This window comes from Serpula lacrymans (assembly GCF_000218685.1).
Source record: "Serpula lacrymans var. lacrymans S7.9 unplaced genomic scaffold SERLAscaffold_16, whole genome shotgun sequence".
NCBI lineage: Eukaryota > Fungi > Basidiomycota > Agaricomycetes > Boletales > Serpulaceae > Serpula > Serpula lacrymans.
In genome coordinates this window covers 489,236-501,576 of record NW_006763305.1, presented here as the reverse complement: position 1 = coordinate 501,576, position 12,341 = coordinate 489,236, and the positions used below count along the sequence as shown (strand labels likewise).

At 47.6% G+C, this 12,341-nt stretch overlaps 5 protein-coding genes across 5 annotated transcripts; 1 reads left to right on the top strand and 4 right to left on the bottom strand.

Moving 5' to 3' along the window:
• Positions 1-315: 315 nt before the first annotated feature.
• SERLADRAFT_479149 (uncharacterized protein) lies at positions 316-1,341 on the bottom strand (the record flags this gene model as incomplete). The annotated part of the gene is made up of 1 exon (XM_007323649.1): positions 316-1,341. The coding sequence occupies one exon, from the start codon at positions 1,285-1,287 to the stop codon at positions 769-771; it is 519 nt and encodes a 172-aa protein (XP_007323711.1).
• Positions 1,342-2,724: 1,383 nt separating this feature from the next.
• On the bottom strand, positions 2,725-3,494 carry SERLADRAFT_402063 (uncharacterized protein; the record flags this gene model as incomplete). Its single annotated transcript, XM_007323648.1, has 6 exons — positions 2,725-2,853; positions 2,908-2,935; positions 3,015-3,043; positions 3,090-3,193; positions 3,248-3,376; positions 3,436-3,494. The coding sequence occupies 3 exons, from the start codon at positions 3,368-3,370 to the stop codon at positions 3,016-3,018; spliced, it is 255 nt and encodes an 84-aa protein (XP_007323710.1).
• Positions 3,495-4,206: 712 nt separating this feature from the next.
• Positions 4,207-4,953, top strand: SERLADRAFT_479147 (uncharacterized protein; the record flags this gene model as incomplete). Its single annotated transcript, XM_007323647.1, has 3 exons — positions 4,207-4,431; positions 4,487-4,588; positions 4,642-4,953. The coding sequence occupies 3 exons, from the start codon at positions 4,272-4,274 to the stop codon at positions 4,722-4,724; spliced, it is 345 nt and encodes a 114-aa protein (XP_007323709.1).
• A 132-nt stretch (positions 4,954-5,085) lies between these two features.
• SERLADRAFT_418377 (uncharacterized protein) lies at positions 5,086-8,286 on the bottom strand (the record flags this gene model as incomplete). Its single annotated transcript, XM_007323646.1, has 5 exons — positions 5,086-5,629; positions 5,686-5,763; positions 5,818-5,925; positions 5,984-8,028; positions 8,084-8,286. The coding sequence occupies 4 exons, from the start codon at positions 7,879-7,881 to the stop codon at positions 5,569-5,571; spliced, it is 2,145 nt and encodes a 714-aa protein (XP_007323708.1).
• Positions 8,287-8,938: 652 nt separating this feature from the next.
• Positions 8,939-12,093, bottom strand: SERLADRAFT_443044 (uncharacterized protein; the record flags this gene model as incomplete). Its single annotated transcript, XM_007323645.1, has 7 exons — positions 8,939-9,577; positions 9,648-9,781; positions 9,841-10,065; positions 10,117-10,254; positions 10,312-10,509; positions 10,574-11,545; positions 11,595-12,093. 7 exons carry the CDS (start codon positions 12,091-12,093, stop codon positions 8,939-8,941), a joined length of 2,805 nt encoding a protein of 934 aa, XP_007323707.1.
• Between the last annotated feature and the right edge of the window lie 248 nt (positions 12,094-12,341).

The following is a 12,341-nucleotide window of genomic DNA, read 5'->3' as shown; positions in this document are numbered from 1 at the left end:
CTGATCGTCGATTATAAAGAGTCACCAGAGTTTGCCATGAGGACGAGGCCATGAGGCCCTTCGGGAGAAATGGCACTGCCAGACTTGTTCTTTCGCATGTATATCGTTACGTCTGTGTTCAAAGGCAAAGAAAATTATGCACACGATGTTACTGACCTTCGCACATAATACAATGTTACCTTTGATAAGTTCAACCTTCCGTTCGATCGACCACTGACTAGAGACACACCGAAGATGGTGCTCATTGGTTCATAGATGATGGAATAATAAGTTAGGATGATAGCGAGATGATAACATACATAAACGAGTGGCTGTGCAAGGGAGTGACACACGGAAGGCGATGTCAAGGAAAGCGATGTGTCAAGGAAGTATGCATGGAAGACAGATATGAGCTATAGCGATGACTAACCAGTAGGCTGAACGACAAAACCATGAGCTGCATCAGGAAAGAGAGAAACATGGACAATGATCAAAATTTTATGGTTGGACTCTTGAGATAGCCAGGATGCGGTAACTTGGGGGGGAGTAGACTAACTTGAAAGTGTACCGAGATTCTAGATAGACGAAACGATTCCTATTTTACTAGACGAAATCTCGTATAACACATTGGTTGGTAAGTGGCTGTTACTCTAGCCCTCTAGCAATCAAACGCGCGGATTCCCACAGGTTGGGGGTGGCCGACTGTGTGACAGAATACTAATCTCACAGTACAGTACCGCCAGGATAAAGGGCTTCCCATACGAAGCATGGAGGTACAGTGAGATTCACTTAGATGGTCTCACTGGACCACCCTATTTGACGTCCGTCTCCATAAGGAAGCGTGATAGAGGGCATTCGAGGTAAAGCTGGGACGGGATCGAGAACAAGATTCGGCTCGACGATGGTGTTAGGCCTAGTACTATACGATGGCGCCGCCGAGGACCGTCGAGACCGAGCGGCAACACTTGAATAGGCAGGGAGATCAGATTCGGTGGTACCAGCGGGCATGTCGCTCTCTGCTGTCCTAAACGATGGTACCACTGACGATGGTCGAAAGGAGGGTTGCGAAGATGAGTAATTAGGAGGACACGGCTCGGTTGTGCTCCCATGCCATACTCGATTTCCCGTCCTAGACAGTTGCAATGCCGAAGACGATAGAGGCCTAGTTCGCATAGGTGGATGGTTGGAAGTCACTGAGCCAGTGATCCCAGGCAGCCTTGGATCGCATTCCGTGCTACGTGGTGTTGACCCTGGGAATGGTCGTAACGAAGGTTGAATGAGTGATGCATTGAAAGTGCTAGACTCCATATTGCTGTAAGGCGCTGTGACTAATCGAGGAGAAGACTGGACAGGTATGTAACTCTGTAGATCAGGTTCTGCGATTCCGGCAGATCCGAAATCATACTCTGTCCTATACGATGGTACTGTCGAGGATGGCCGAGATGCAAATTGAGCACGTGAGTTATCAACAGGATCAGTACCAGCGCGGAACTCTTCGTAGTGTGCCGGAGATATCATTGACAAAGGTGACTGGAGTGTAGCCTGAGTGAGTGGATTGTTAATAATATCCGACTCGGTGGTGTTGGTAGACATGGCGAAGTGTTCCTTCCTACCCGGTGGTAGCATCGAGGATGATCGGGGTTGAGGTTGCATCGCCAAGCTATTGTGAGAATCTAGGTCTATTCCAAAGGGTCTGACATGTCCTTCAACAGCTGAAGGTGTTATTGAAGATGGGCGAAACAACGACGAAACGTGTGGCCCTAAGGTCCCTGTGCTACGATGTGCAGATTCCTCCATCAATGGATCAATGACCTTCGCACGTCGGCGCATGAATAAAATGGCACTTATGATGATGATTGCAAGGCCAGCTACACCCCCAGCTGCGCCACCCGCAATAGCATCGGTGTTGGACCGTGAAACGTCCGCCAGCGTGGAAGTCGCCCTGAAAGTCGTAGTGATTGTAAGCATGACTGAGGAAACGACAGAAGCGGTGGGGCCCGCGACAGAAGTGGTGGAGTCCGCGATGGAGTCCGCGACAAAAGCGGTGGGGTTTACAGCAGTTTCCCAACCGGAAATACTGTCACCAGCAGCATCAAAAGTGGCACTCTACAATAACCCATCACTTGAGATTAACATCTGGGAAAAGTGAAAGGAACCTACTTTGAGGTATCCCTGACTAGAAGCAGGCACTTGCTCTCGATAGCTGGAAGGCCTTTAGCTAGAACATTCCACGAGCTAATGATCGCACTCACTGAAGATTAAACGTTACAGGAATTCTGACTAGGTAGGAAAAATCAACGTACCTAGTAGCTCGAACTTGAACTCGTAGGCGTAGGAAGCACTTGCGTAGCTACCCCTAATAGCGCTACTAAATTCATAACCCATATTTCGCAGATTTTCAGATGCATAGTGAGCTCAAGTTGGGTGGCTGCTCATTCAGTCCCTCCGACCGCTTCCCTTTAACCAAAGCTATCATCAGAAACCGGTGCCACCAAAGGATACTGATTTGATAGATGATCATGATGAGCACTGTGGAAGCTGCACATTGTTGTCAGCCCGCAAAATGTCTTTATAGCAAGCTTTGTTTCCAATATAATTATAAGTTGGAAGGACGACCTAAAGATATTCACTCTCACTGACAATCTGTCCCAGTGTAAGATTCCGGGAGTGTTATTTGTTATTTGAGAGTTTTGCATAACATTATTGAGGTCGTCACGATTGCGAAACTTTGATTTGCGGCAAGTTCCGCATGCACGACTGGTTCGCAACATAGCAGTTTCAGATCTATGCCGAGAACACACATGAAGGGCTGCTATTGTTAAGGCTGCGCCGATGGCCACGATCGAACTACGAGGTATGATATTACGTCCCAAACTAAAAATAAAAAAGAGGGCCAGTAACACAATTCTTTTCAGTTTTACGACATACCTTCAAGAAGATGCTATGCTTAAGCAACCTTATGATAGACGGCCCTCAAGGTTAGCCTACTAGCTCAGACCTTGATAACGAAAGGCAGCTCAAAAGGCATTTCATACCTTAAGTATATTTATCAAGTATGACAACTCTAAAGGGGCCTTTGAGCACTGTGACCCTTTCTGATAATCTCTTACGAGACAGCATCAGCCATTCTTCCAAGTAGCCGTTCACGAAGTTGGACTAGTCTCATTTGTTCATCCTGAGCTTGGATTAACTCGATTCGAGCAAGTTCTAAATTCTGCACACGAGTTGTACTTAGAGAATAGTCCATTAGCTTAGGTTGACTACCTACCGGCGGTAGACCTTGAAAGGCTTTGACCTTGGCATATTTTACTTTGAGCTCTTTCTCTTCTCGATATATCCGGTCTTTCTGGGCAACCAATTCTGTGATCGTGACCGGAGTTTCACCAGGCATCTGAGTCTGATGGTTTGTTGTCAGGGTAGCAACATATCCACATCTTCAATCAGAAACCTACCAACAAGATATCCAGTCCTTTCCTGTATTCTTTGGCTTTCCTCATAATAACTTCCTTCTGTCTATCAAAAGTTGCGACATTTTCTCGACTAAGCTCGCCTTGTATATCATTGCGCCATCTATTATAAAAATAAAAGAAGGCACAATCAGCACGAAGAGCAGTGCAAGAGAGATGTAAAGATTACTTTTCTATGAGGGACCTTTCACGCTTTGCAGCTCTTAGATTTATGGCAAGTTCCTTTTCGGCAAAGTTGAGACGGTTGAGGGACCTTTTAAGGTCTAACTCTTCTGAAGAGAGATGTGAGATGGCAGAAGAGTAACTACGGTGGTGCATTAGAGCTGCGCCGAATTATAAAGTTGGACATCTTCCACCTTAAAAAGGAGATATCATCGAGGCCGAGGATGTCAGCAATTCTAACCAAGACACCAAGCCTTTCCTCAGCTTTCTCAGATAATGGGAAAGCCTCCCTGTGCAGATAACCCAGTCTGTCTGCATGGTAAGACGCGATAACGGAATCATAAATGGGAAAGTAAAGGAAATTGGATGTCAAAACTTTCTCACCACAACTGACAGTATCAAAATGATCACAGATATCGTTTCCTCTTTCCTGGTCGCCGCCCGAATGATCCCGCATTGTATATACAGCCACGAGACAAGGTATAGCAACAGAATGGTGGCAAATCAAGCTTAAGCCTTGAAGAGGACAACAAATCTGATGGAGAGCGGGAGGAAGATGGGACTCAGAAAGGAACGCGTGTAATCACGTGCCCAAGTAAACCGACGCGTACATAGCACCAAATACTTCCCTTCAACCATGACCTTTCCTTGCAGGAGCCCAGCATGAAAGTCAACGTCAAGCACTGGAACGCAGTCGCACAATGGCGTTGGGACACTGGGAATCCCGAGGCTGACGACGAAGGGGACGTATGTGGTATATGTCGAGTTCCTTATGAAGGTTGCTGTCCGTCCTGCAAAGTGCCAGGGGATGATTGTCCATTAAGTGAGTCTTGTCTATCGTAAAGGGGCTGTGTGGTATTGACTCATTTTATATATAGTTTGGGGTGAATGCAGTCATGTATTTCACATGCATTGCCTATTAAAGTGGATTGGAACAGCAGCATCGAAGCAGCAGTGTCCAATGGATCGTCGAACTTGGGGTAAGTTGAAGGATCATTCCAACCTTATCCACTGTGCTCATATTGGCTCCCAGTAACTGCAGAAAGAAAGGTCAACAAGGATAAACCCGAATCTACCGCTATGACTACCGACATCAGCAATCCCAGTCATCAGTAGTCAAGATTGACATTCCCCACGCCGTTTTATCAGCCAGACGCTACATTGCTGATTATCTTACAATCCTACCAACCCTATTGATGTATCGATATCCCCGTCGCCTTTCCTGTATCACCCATCTACTACATTACACATCTTCATTAAATTCAGGCTTACATATGATCGCCAGTGTGATTTAGCCTTTCCAAGTATTTTCCAAACCTGCCAATGACAGTCATTATTACCTGAAGTTCTCTTGTAAACATCAACAGCCTCCCGCACGAGGTTGAACCGTTTACAGGTGTTATCAAGACTAACAGTGAAATAAAAGTTTTTAAGTATCACACTGCGCAGAAGATGTATGTCCAAGGTTTCACTTGTCTAAATTGCATAAAGGGCGTACTATATTTCAGAGAATATACAGTAGTAATACAGGATGTACGAAAAATGCACATCACATAGTCAAATGACTCTCTTTTATCTTTATAGATGAATATTAGGTGTCGGCAGGAACAAAACGAAACAAAAAAACAGAGAAGAGTGAAGATATGGACCATCTGAAGACATTCTTAACGTACATTGCAAAAACGGTAAAAAAGAATAGAAATAATAGTTCATGCATGCATGGTTTGCTGTCACGGTAACCAGGAATCACAGGTACAAGCACAACGAATTTATGAGAAAGTGGGGAAATCTAGGCAGTGCTAGAGGTGGTAAATGTAACCCAAACACAGAACGGATATTGCATATCTAGATAAAGACGAAATGAATCGGGAAAGGCATGATAGGTCGTGTAAGGTCAGATTAAATGGCCTGTGTTGATAAAATCTTTTGTTTCCTTCCTTTATGTTCATCGATCGAGGGACTACTGTTCGTATCCGCCAGAGCCTTGAAGTGAGGCCATCCAGATCCTTGTTTTGTATAGTCTATACGGGAAAGATGGCATTAGCTATATCCTACCGACACATTATCTTCTACTTACCGGAATAGTTCTCGTACAAGCTCTCGGAAATCAATTCGCTTCTCAGCGATAAAGTAAAATGTTAATTTGCGTCGATCCCTAGATCCAAATTGATTACCAATCGTTTCGAAATGTAAGGATGGAAATACTAACCACTGATACTCAGCATCTATAACCTCCATCGGCAATTTCTTTTGTCGAACTTTACTCTGACACAACTGAAGTGCCTTGACTTCATCTTGTATTTTAGTAACCAAGTGCCTAGCGGTGGCATAATGACTTTAAGTAAAAGGGAAAATGGAAGTGAATGGATACGCACTGCGTATCATGAGGTTGCGCTTTTCCGTAGATCATTTTGGGATTGATCTCCTTTTTACCACTAGCTCCTCCCTGTGCTCCTCCAGGGCTCATCGGACCTCCATCGCCGAATCCAATCCGCTCCCTTTGCTCCCTCTGGAAGGCTTCTACTTCCTTTAACGTAATACTATCATTGACAACTTTACCCAGATCCTTTCCGCGGTCCGCCTCTACAATCACAAGGTCACCAACTCTAATGTCTAGGCTCAGGTCGGTCAAGTAAAACAGGTCAGTGCGACCAGCTTTAAATTCGACAATGTACAACGGCCAAGAAGCCGGCACGGAAGAAAGCGGCACGCCCTTACCAAGATCAGCGATATTAGCAGGGTTTGCATCCGAGGGACGTCGCTGAATCTGCTGAGGGTAAAATGGGCCCTGCTGCGGATGTATGGCTCGTCCACTAGTCGGAGAGATCGGTGAGGCCATAGAACCCGCGCCAATGGAAACATTGCGAGTCATGCCTGTGATTCCATTACCCTGCTGAGGCAGGTATTGAATGCCCTGACCGGGGATGAACCGTGCAGTCAATTGTGTCTGTTGAGCACCTGCACCAGAATTGAAGTACGATTCAGGAACCTGCTGGTCGAAATGACCTCGGGACGGGCTTCCGCCAGCGGATAACCCGCTATCACTGGGAGAGCCGTAGTGCTGACGAGAGGCAAAAGAGTTGCCTGAGGGTATGCTGAGATTGATAGATTGGTACGGGGAGATGCGATCCGAGGAGGGGGGACTGCGGGAAAGCGGGGCATAGATAGGCAGTGAAGAGGGCTGGCTAGGAGGATGAGACGAAGATGCGGGGCCATTTTCTTTCGCACTCAAGTTGAGCATATTGAGATCAGCTGCAAGATCGTCATCTGACAACATCAATCCACCTCGACCAAACGGCTGTGATTGAAACAGCGAGGGCCGACTAGGTTCGTCATCATTACCAGGTGCATTGAATCCTACTATGGTGGGCCTCCTCGGTTGCACTACACTAACACTATGCCGCCTGCTAGTGGTACCACTACCGCCACCACCATTTTCATCTCTAGGAGGATGCATGCCTGCCCACAGTTCGCGGAATGCAGAACCGTCATCCAACAAGATCTGACCAACATCTCGCACGAACGGACTCATATTTGATATGTCGATGGTTTGTCTATTAGAAAAACCATTGGCACTGCCAATGGGTGAATCAAGAGTGTTACTCAGAGGAGACCTGCCCAGAGTTCCAAGGGAACCATACCGGCTGCTGCCAGGCGGCTTGATCTCGCCATAACGTGAGCCAGGGATATTGAGCGGATTTGAAGACAGAGAAGGAGATTCAGGCCAAAGACCTTGAGGCTGCAGCGGACTTCCGATGGGTCCAGGGCGAGTAGTAGTAGCTAAAGACTGTGATCTGCTACGAGCAAGATCGGGGGCATAAGGTCTACCTCTGTTTGAAGACATCGATGGCGGGACATATCGCTCGTCATACGTGTCGGAGAGGGCCTCAGATTCGTCGTCCTCAAAGGTGGAAGCAAATGCGCGCGATTCGCGCATCGCAGATGAAAAGTGAGTTTGTTGGTTTGCAGAGAAAGAAGAACTACGTGTGGGAACAGAGGAGGGTAAAGCCGTACGGCTGTTTGGATTGAGACCGGACGCCATGCGTGAGTTTGACCAGGGCGCTCCTCCAGCTCCTCCCAGGCTTGTAGGGATTATGTGCTGAGACGAGGGAGAACTGAGAAAGGTCTGGCCGTTACTGCGGGGCGGCTGGCTGGTAGCGCGCTCTCTATGTGTTCCGGAGCCTGAATCTGGGCTTGGTGGAGTAAGGAAACGATTTTTACGGTCAAAGTCGTCAGGGAAAGGATGTTGTTGGGCACTGTTTGAGTACTGCATCGTGGCGGTAATAGGTTTGCGAAAGATATAACCGTTGAAGACGGCCACCGCTGCTTACACGTCGTGTGACTCAGGAACCAGCAATTCACTTGCTTTATGGTCTGGTTTTCTCCTTTCAGCGTACTGACTGTTGTAAAGTAGGTGACACTAGCAAGAACCTAAATTCAACGTTCCGAGGACACAAAAAAGGCTGCGCACGTACCAGGTGTCCCTCCTTTAAATTTGACTGATCTCTTGTTCCAATTGCAATAGAAAGGCAAACAGAGCAAGGAACAGCTCGGACTGGCGCCGCAGCGATAAAATAGGATAGAACTGGTCTAAACGAAGGATATGCGAATGCAGCAGGTGAGAGCAAACCAGAGAAGAGAATAGTGATGCTACGGTGTCTGTAAGGAATACCCAGCTCAGGCTTGGGCTGCCCCTCAAGCCGGTGGTAACCAAAACGAGCGCCTGAATTTCACCACCCTGTCCACCTGACAGGTCACATGGCCCACCCATTCGATCAATTACTGGCAATTTTACTGAACACCTGTCCACTGCACCAAGCTCCGCCCTTGCATTCTTTGTCCTTACTCAAAGTACCATTTGTGTCATCTATATCTCAGCTATAAACAGGTCCACAATCGCGTCATATTCGAGGTATTCCACCTCATGAGCCCCTACAAACCGTACAGTCACCGAGGCACTTCATATACGGAAATCTCATATAGCACTGCTTTCCTTCGCGATTTGGCAATTCATTGAGGTCCGCGAGTAAATCATTGAGCCTCTTTTCTTCCCCACCCCCCCTGGAGTCAATATATTGTACCAACTTAGTACACACCACTGGAATCTGAGAGCGTCCCACAATGGCCTACGTAGCCGTCATAAAAACCCCAGATGTCGGAATTTCATGTCCCCATAAAACGTGGACGCTTTGCGGTGCAATTGCCTTCGGTCCCGAGAACACCCTATTACTGTAATGACCATGTGGGGAAGACGCCACCCGCTCGAGGGGCTCAAACCAACATCGTCGCGAGAGTTGACAGTGGTAGGACCCTGTACCAGACTTTGCCTCCTACACGTCAAAGACCACGTCCATGGCTTTGAATGCTGTATTACCGGGCCACACACTTATAGGAACCTCGCACTCCACAGTCTCCACCTTTACTTCCTTCCAATCCGCTTCCTCGTCTCTTGCTACTTTCCACGCTTGCTCCTCATCAGGATCTTCGTCTCCATCGTGGTATTCTCTTTCACCCGTACCAAGGAATGACGAGACAAAATACTGTGTCCAGGTAGTTGGTTGTTGCTTAGTGTCATTGGTATCTGGCTGTGGCCGTTCGAAGGGTGCGATAGTCGCAGATGCCTTCCAAGACGTACCCCATTCCCCCTTAGGTCCATCCCTCACAAGCTGTTTGAGCCTTGCACCGTCAGGCCCCATATGCGACGTTTCTGCAGCAACCGATACCAACAGACATAGCCGGACTCTCCATTCCAGGCCACCGGTCGATCCAGATGTCTGCGAAGGGGTACCCCCAATTTTAACCTGGAACGCGGGACTGGCATCTGATGGGATATCCAATGAGAATGTAGTCCGTAATGTGGATGCCACAAAGGACGAATAGTGCTCTGCGTGCACTCGACGCATGTGTCGTGAACCACCAGCTGAAATGGAAGAAGGTAGTGATTCTTGGGCTTCCAATATCGCAGACAGCTATAATCAAGGGGTTGAAAATGAAATGTCACTGCTGGGTGTTAGCATAGTATGTCAAAATATCACGCACCGATAGTACTCGAGCACGACTTGACCGATCATTGAGCTCCACCACACCCAAGACTGTTTCGCCTAGCCTATAAGCAGATTTGGTGAAAGTTAGAACAGCCACTTTCACTCCGTCTTTGTTGACGTCGTACGAAACTAACAGCCATATGAGAAGTTGGTCAGTAAGAACGTACTACATAGATTGCACAGTCCACCTTTCTTAGAATTTCTAGTCATGATCTCCACACCCTCACTACATCCTGTCAATGCCCCTCCCTCTCTTTCCCTCTCAAGGTCTCGTTCAATATCGTTAAGCACAGGCGGTATCAAATCAGGGTTCGAACTGGCTTTATTTTGTGAATTCTCCGAATCAGGGAACGTAGAAAGCAGACGCTTTCCGTATTCTCGCAAGTCGTCGAGCGTCCCACAACCCGTGTTTTCTAATGTTGTTTTTAGAACAGTATAAGCGGGAAAAGAACTAGAACACGTACGGGAGGTCGGTGACGATTTTCTTGGTCCTTTCGATATACTCGACAAATCCTCAATAACTTTAGGTGCTACTACGGAGAGTGGATCGCGCCTTTTAGCAACAGGCCAGAGTAAGTCGTATGGCATCTGTGGCTTGCCAACTGAAAGCCAGAAGAAAGTTGAGTTTGCTGATAGTAGCAGGATATGAGAAACCATACCTGTGACATTATTGTATAGTCGAATAGGAACTTTCATGATCCTGCTGATGCCATTTGCACCCGTTGGACCCAGATTACTGGAAGATTGAGGAGATGAACCTGCACGGCAAGTACCCACGATTAACTCGTACGAGAACTTCAACGACCGGCCTTTGAAGGTCGGTGGGAGGTTCTCTGGTAGATTGATTGTATAGGTATCTTGAAACCAGAAAACAATGAGTTCATTCACCCTCATAGCATATATTCAGAATGGCTCACGTACAGCTACGAGACTCTCCCGGTGCGAGAGACAAGTCAACGGCCAGCATCGCAGGTTGCACTTCGAATGTAGGTAGAGGAGTTTCAGGGTCGATATCTTCTTCTAGACCCCCGTTCACCAATCCCAAGCCAATGCCAGCTTGTGCTTGGAACCCAGACCCGAGTGAAGATACTGATTGCGATGGACGTGTACGATTTGCGGGAGACCATGTTTGAGATGCGGGGAGGGAAGTTGATGATGAGTTTGCATAAGATGAGGGCGACAGTAGAGAGAAAATGCTGCTGGATAGCGACGAAGAGCGACTGTGGGATTTTCTGCGACCCACTATTTGTGGACGTGAATGCAACGACGAGCTGATATCCATGCTACCGCCCCCCACTACCGGGCGTTTTAGCAAACTCGTGCGAAGAGCTTTCAGTGTGTGGGTTTGCTCTGGCGACATTATCACTCCAGGTAAAGGTGAGACGGAAAGTGTGCCAACAAGCTGCACGTATGAGTAAAGTATCAATTCTGTATTTGCTCGAGGAAATGTGGATGAGAATGCAGTCCGAGGTGTTACATGTGTATGCAGTGATGCAGGTGGAGCGCCGTGACCTAGACCGACTTGCGATGGGCGACGGGCTATGGGGTTTTGGGAAGGGCGTGGAGGATAAGAATGTGAGTCAGTTTTCAATGATGATTGGATTTCGAGAGTGTCGGTAAGAGGGAGAGGAGGCGATCCTGGTAAAGGCGATGCAGGATATGGAGACTGTGCAGTCTCTGCAATGGGATCCAATGTAAGCGAAAAGGCTGAATTGGATGCACTAGATGTACTCGGGAGAGATGGTGAGTTTGGCAAAGGTTTTTGTGAGTCCTGAAACGATATTTGGCCATCAAATACTGATTGTTTTCGTGCATGGGGGTGTTTGGATGACAGTGAAAGGCCAGGTGTACGCGCCAAAACTGAAGGAGAGGGCACAAGGGTAGGGTTGGCGCCTAGAACGGAATGAGCGGCTAAAATACATACAGGGAAATCATAACTTACTGGCTGGCGAAAACTCATCATATGCTCGCACATATACTGGCTTGCTATCTTCGGCCTCCCCTGCTTTTTGCTTCCCGAGTTCATGGGATGGAATATCCACCGAGAGAGACCTCGTCTTCGCTAATAACATCTGCCTCTTTTCCTCTAATAGATCTGGCGTTCCAGCACCATTTCTTTGCGTATAATCCCGCCCAATAAGCCCTTTCCTTGCTGGCTTATCTCCATCGTTACTCAAACTGCGAGCCAACGGTCGAGGAACAACCGTTCGAGGGAGACCAGGCGAAGTTGGAGGTCTCGCTAGTGGGGCAGAGCTAATGGAATGAGCACCACGCTTATGCGTTCGCGAAGTAGAAGGCGACCGTTCAGGCGACTCTGGTGTTCGGGTGTTTGTAAATGTGATTTTAACAGAAAATGGCTCTCCAGCAAAGTACGACGATTGCGCTGGAGTGACGACGACACGTATTGCAGAGTCGACAGTGGGAACGCTGGCTGCGGACATGTTACGACGATAGAGCAAGCCACGTAGCAAAGAAAGCGAAGACCAATTTTGGTCCAGAGAAACCCAACCAGGCTAGGGTTGCCTATATATATAAGAACCGTGTTATCCCAAGGTTCCACAGTTCTGAGAACAGCCTTCAGGCAATATGATGAATGAATCTCACAGTAAAAGCCGGGGTGTAACTTTGGGCGGAACAGTCAAAGTGAACAGATGCTGACAGATGGAAAGCCTTCAAGCGGCTGATACCC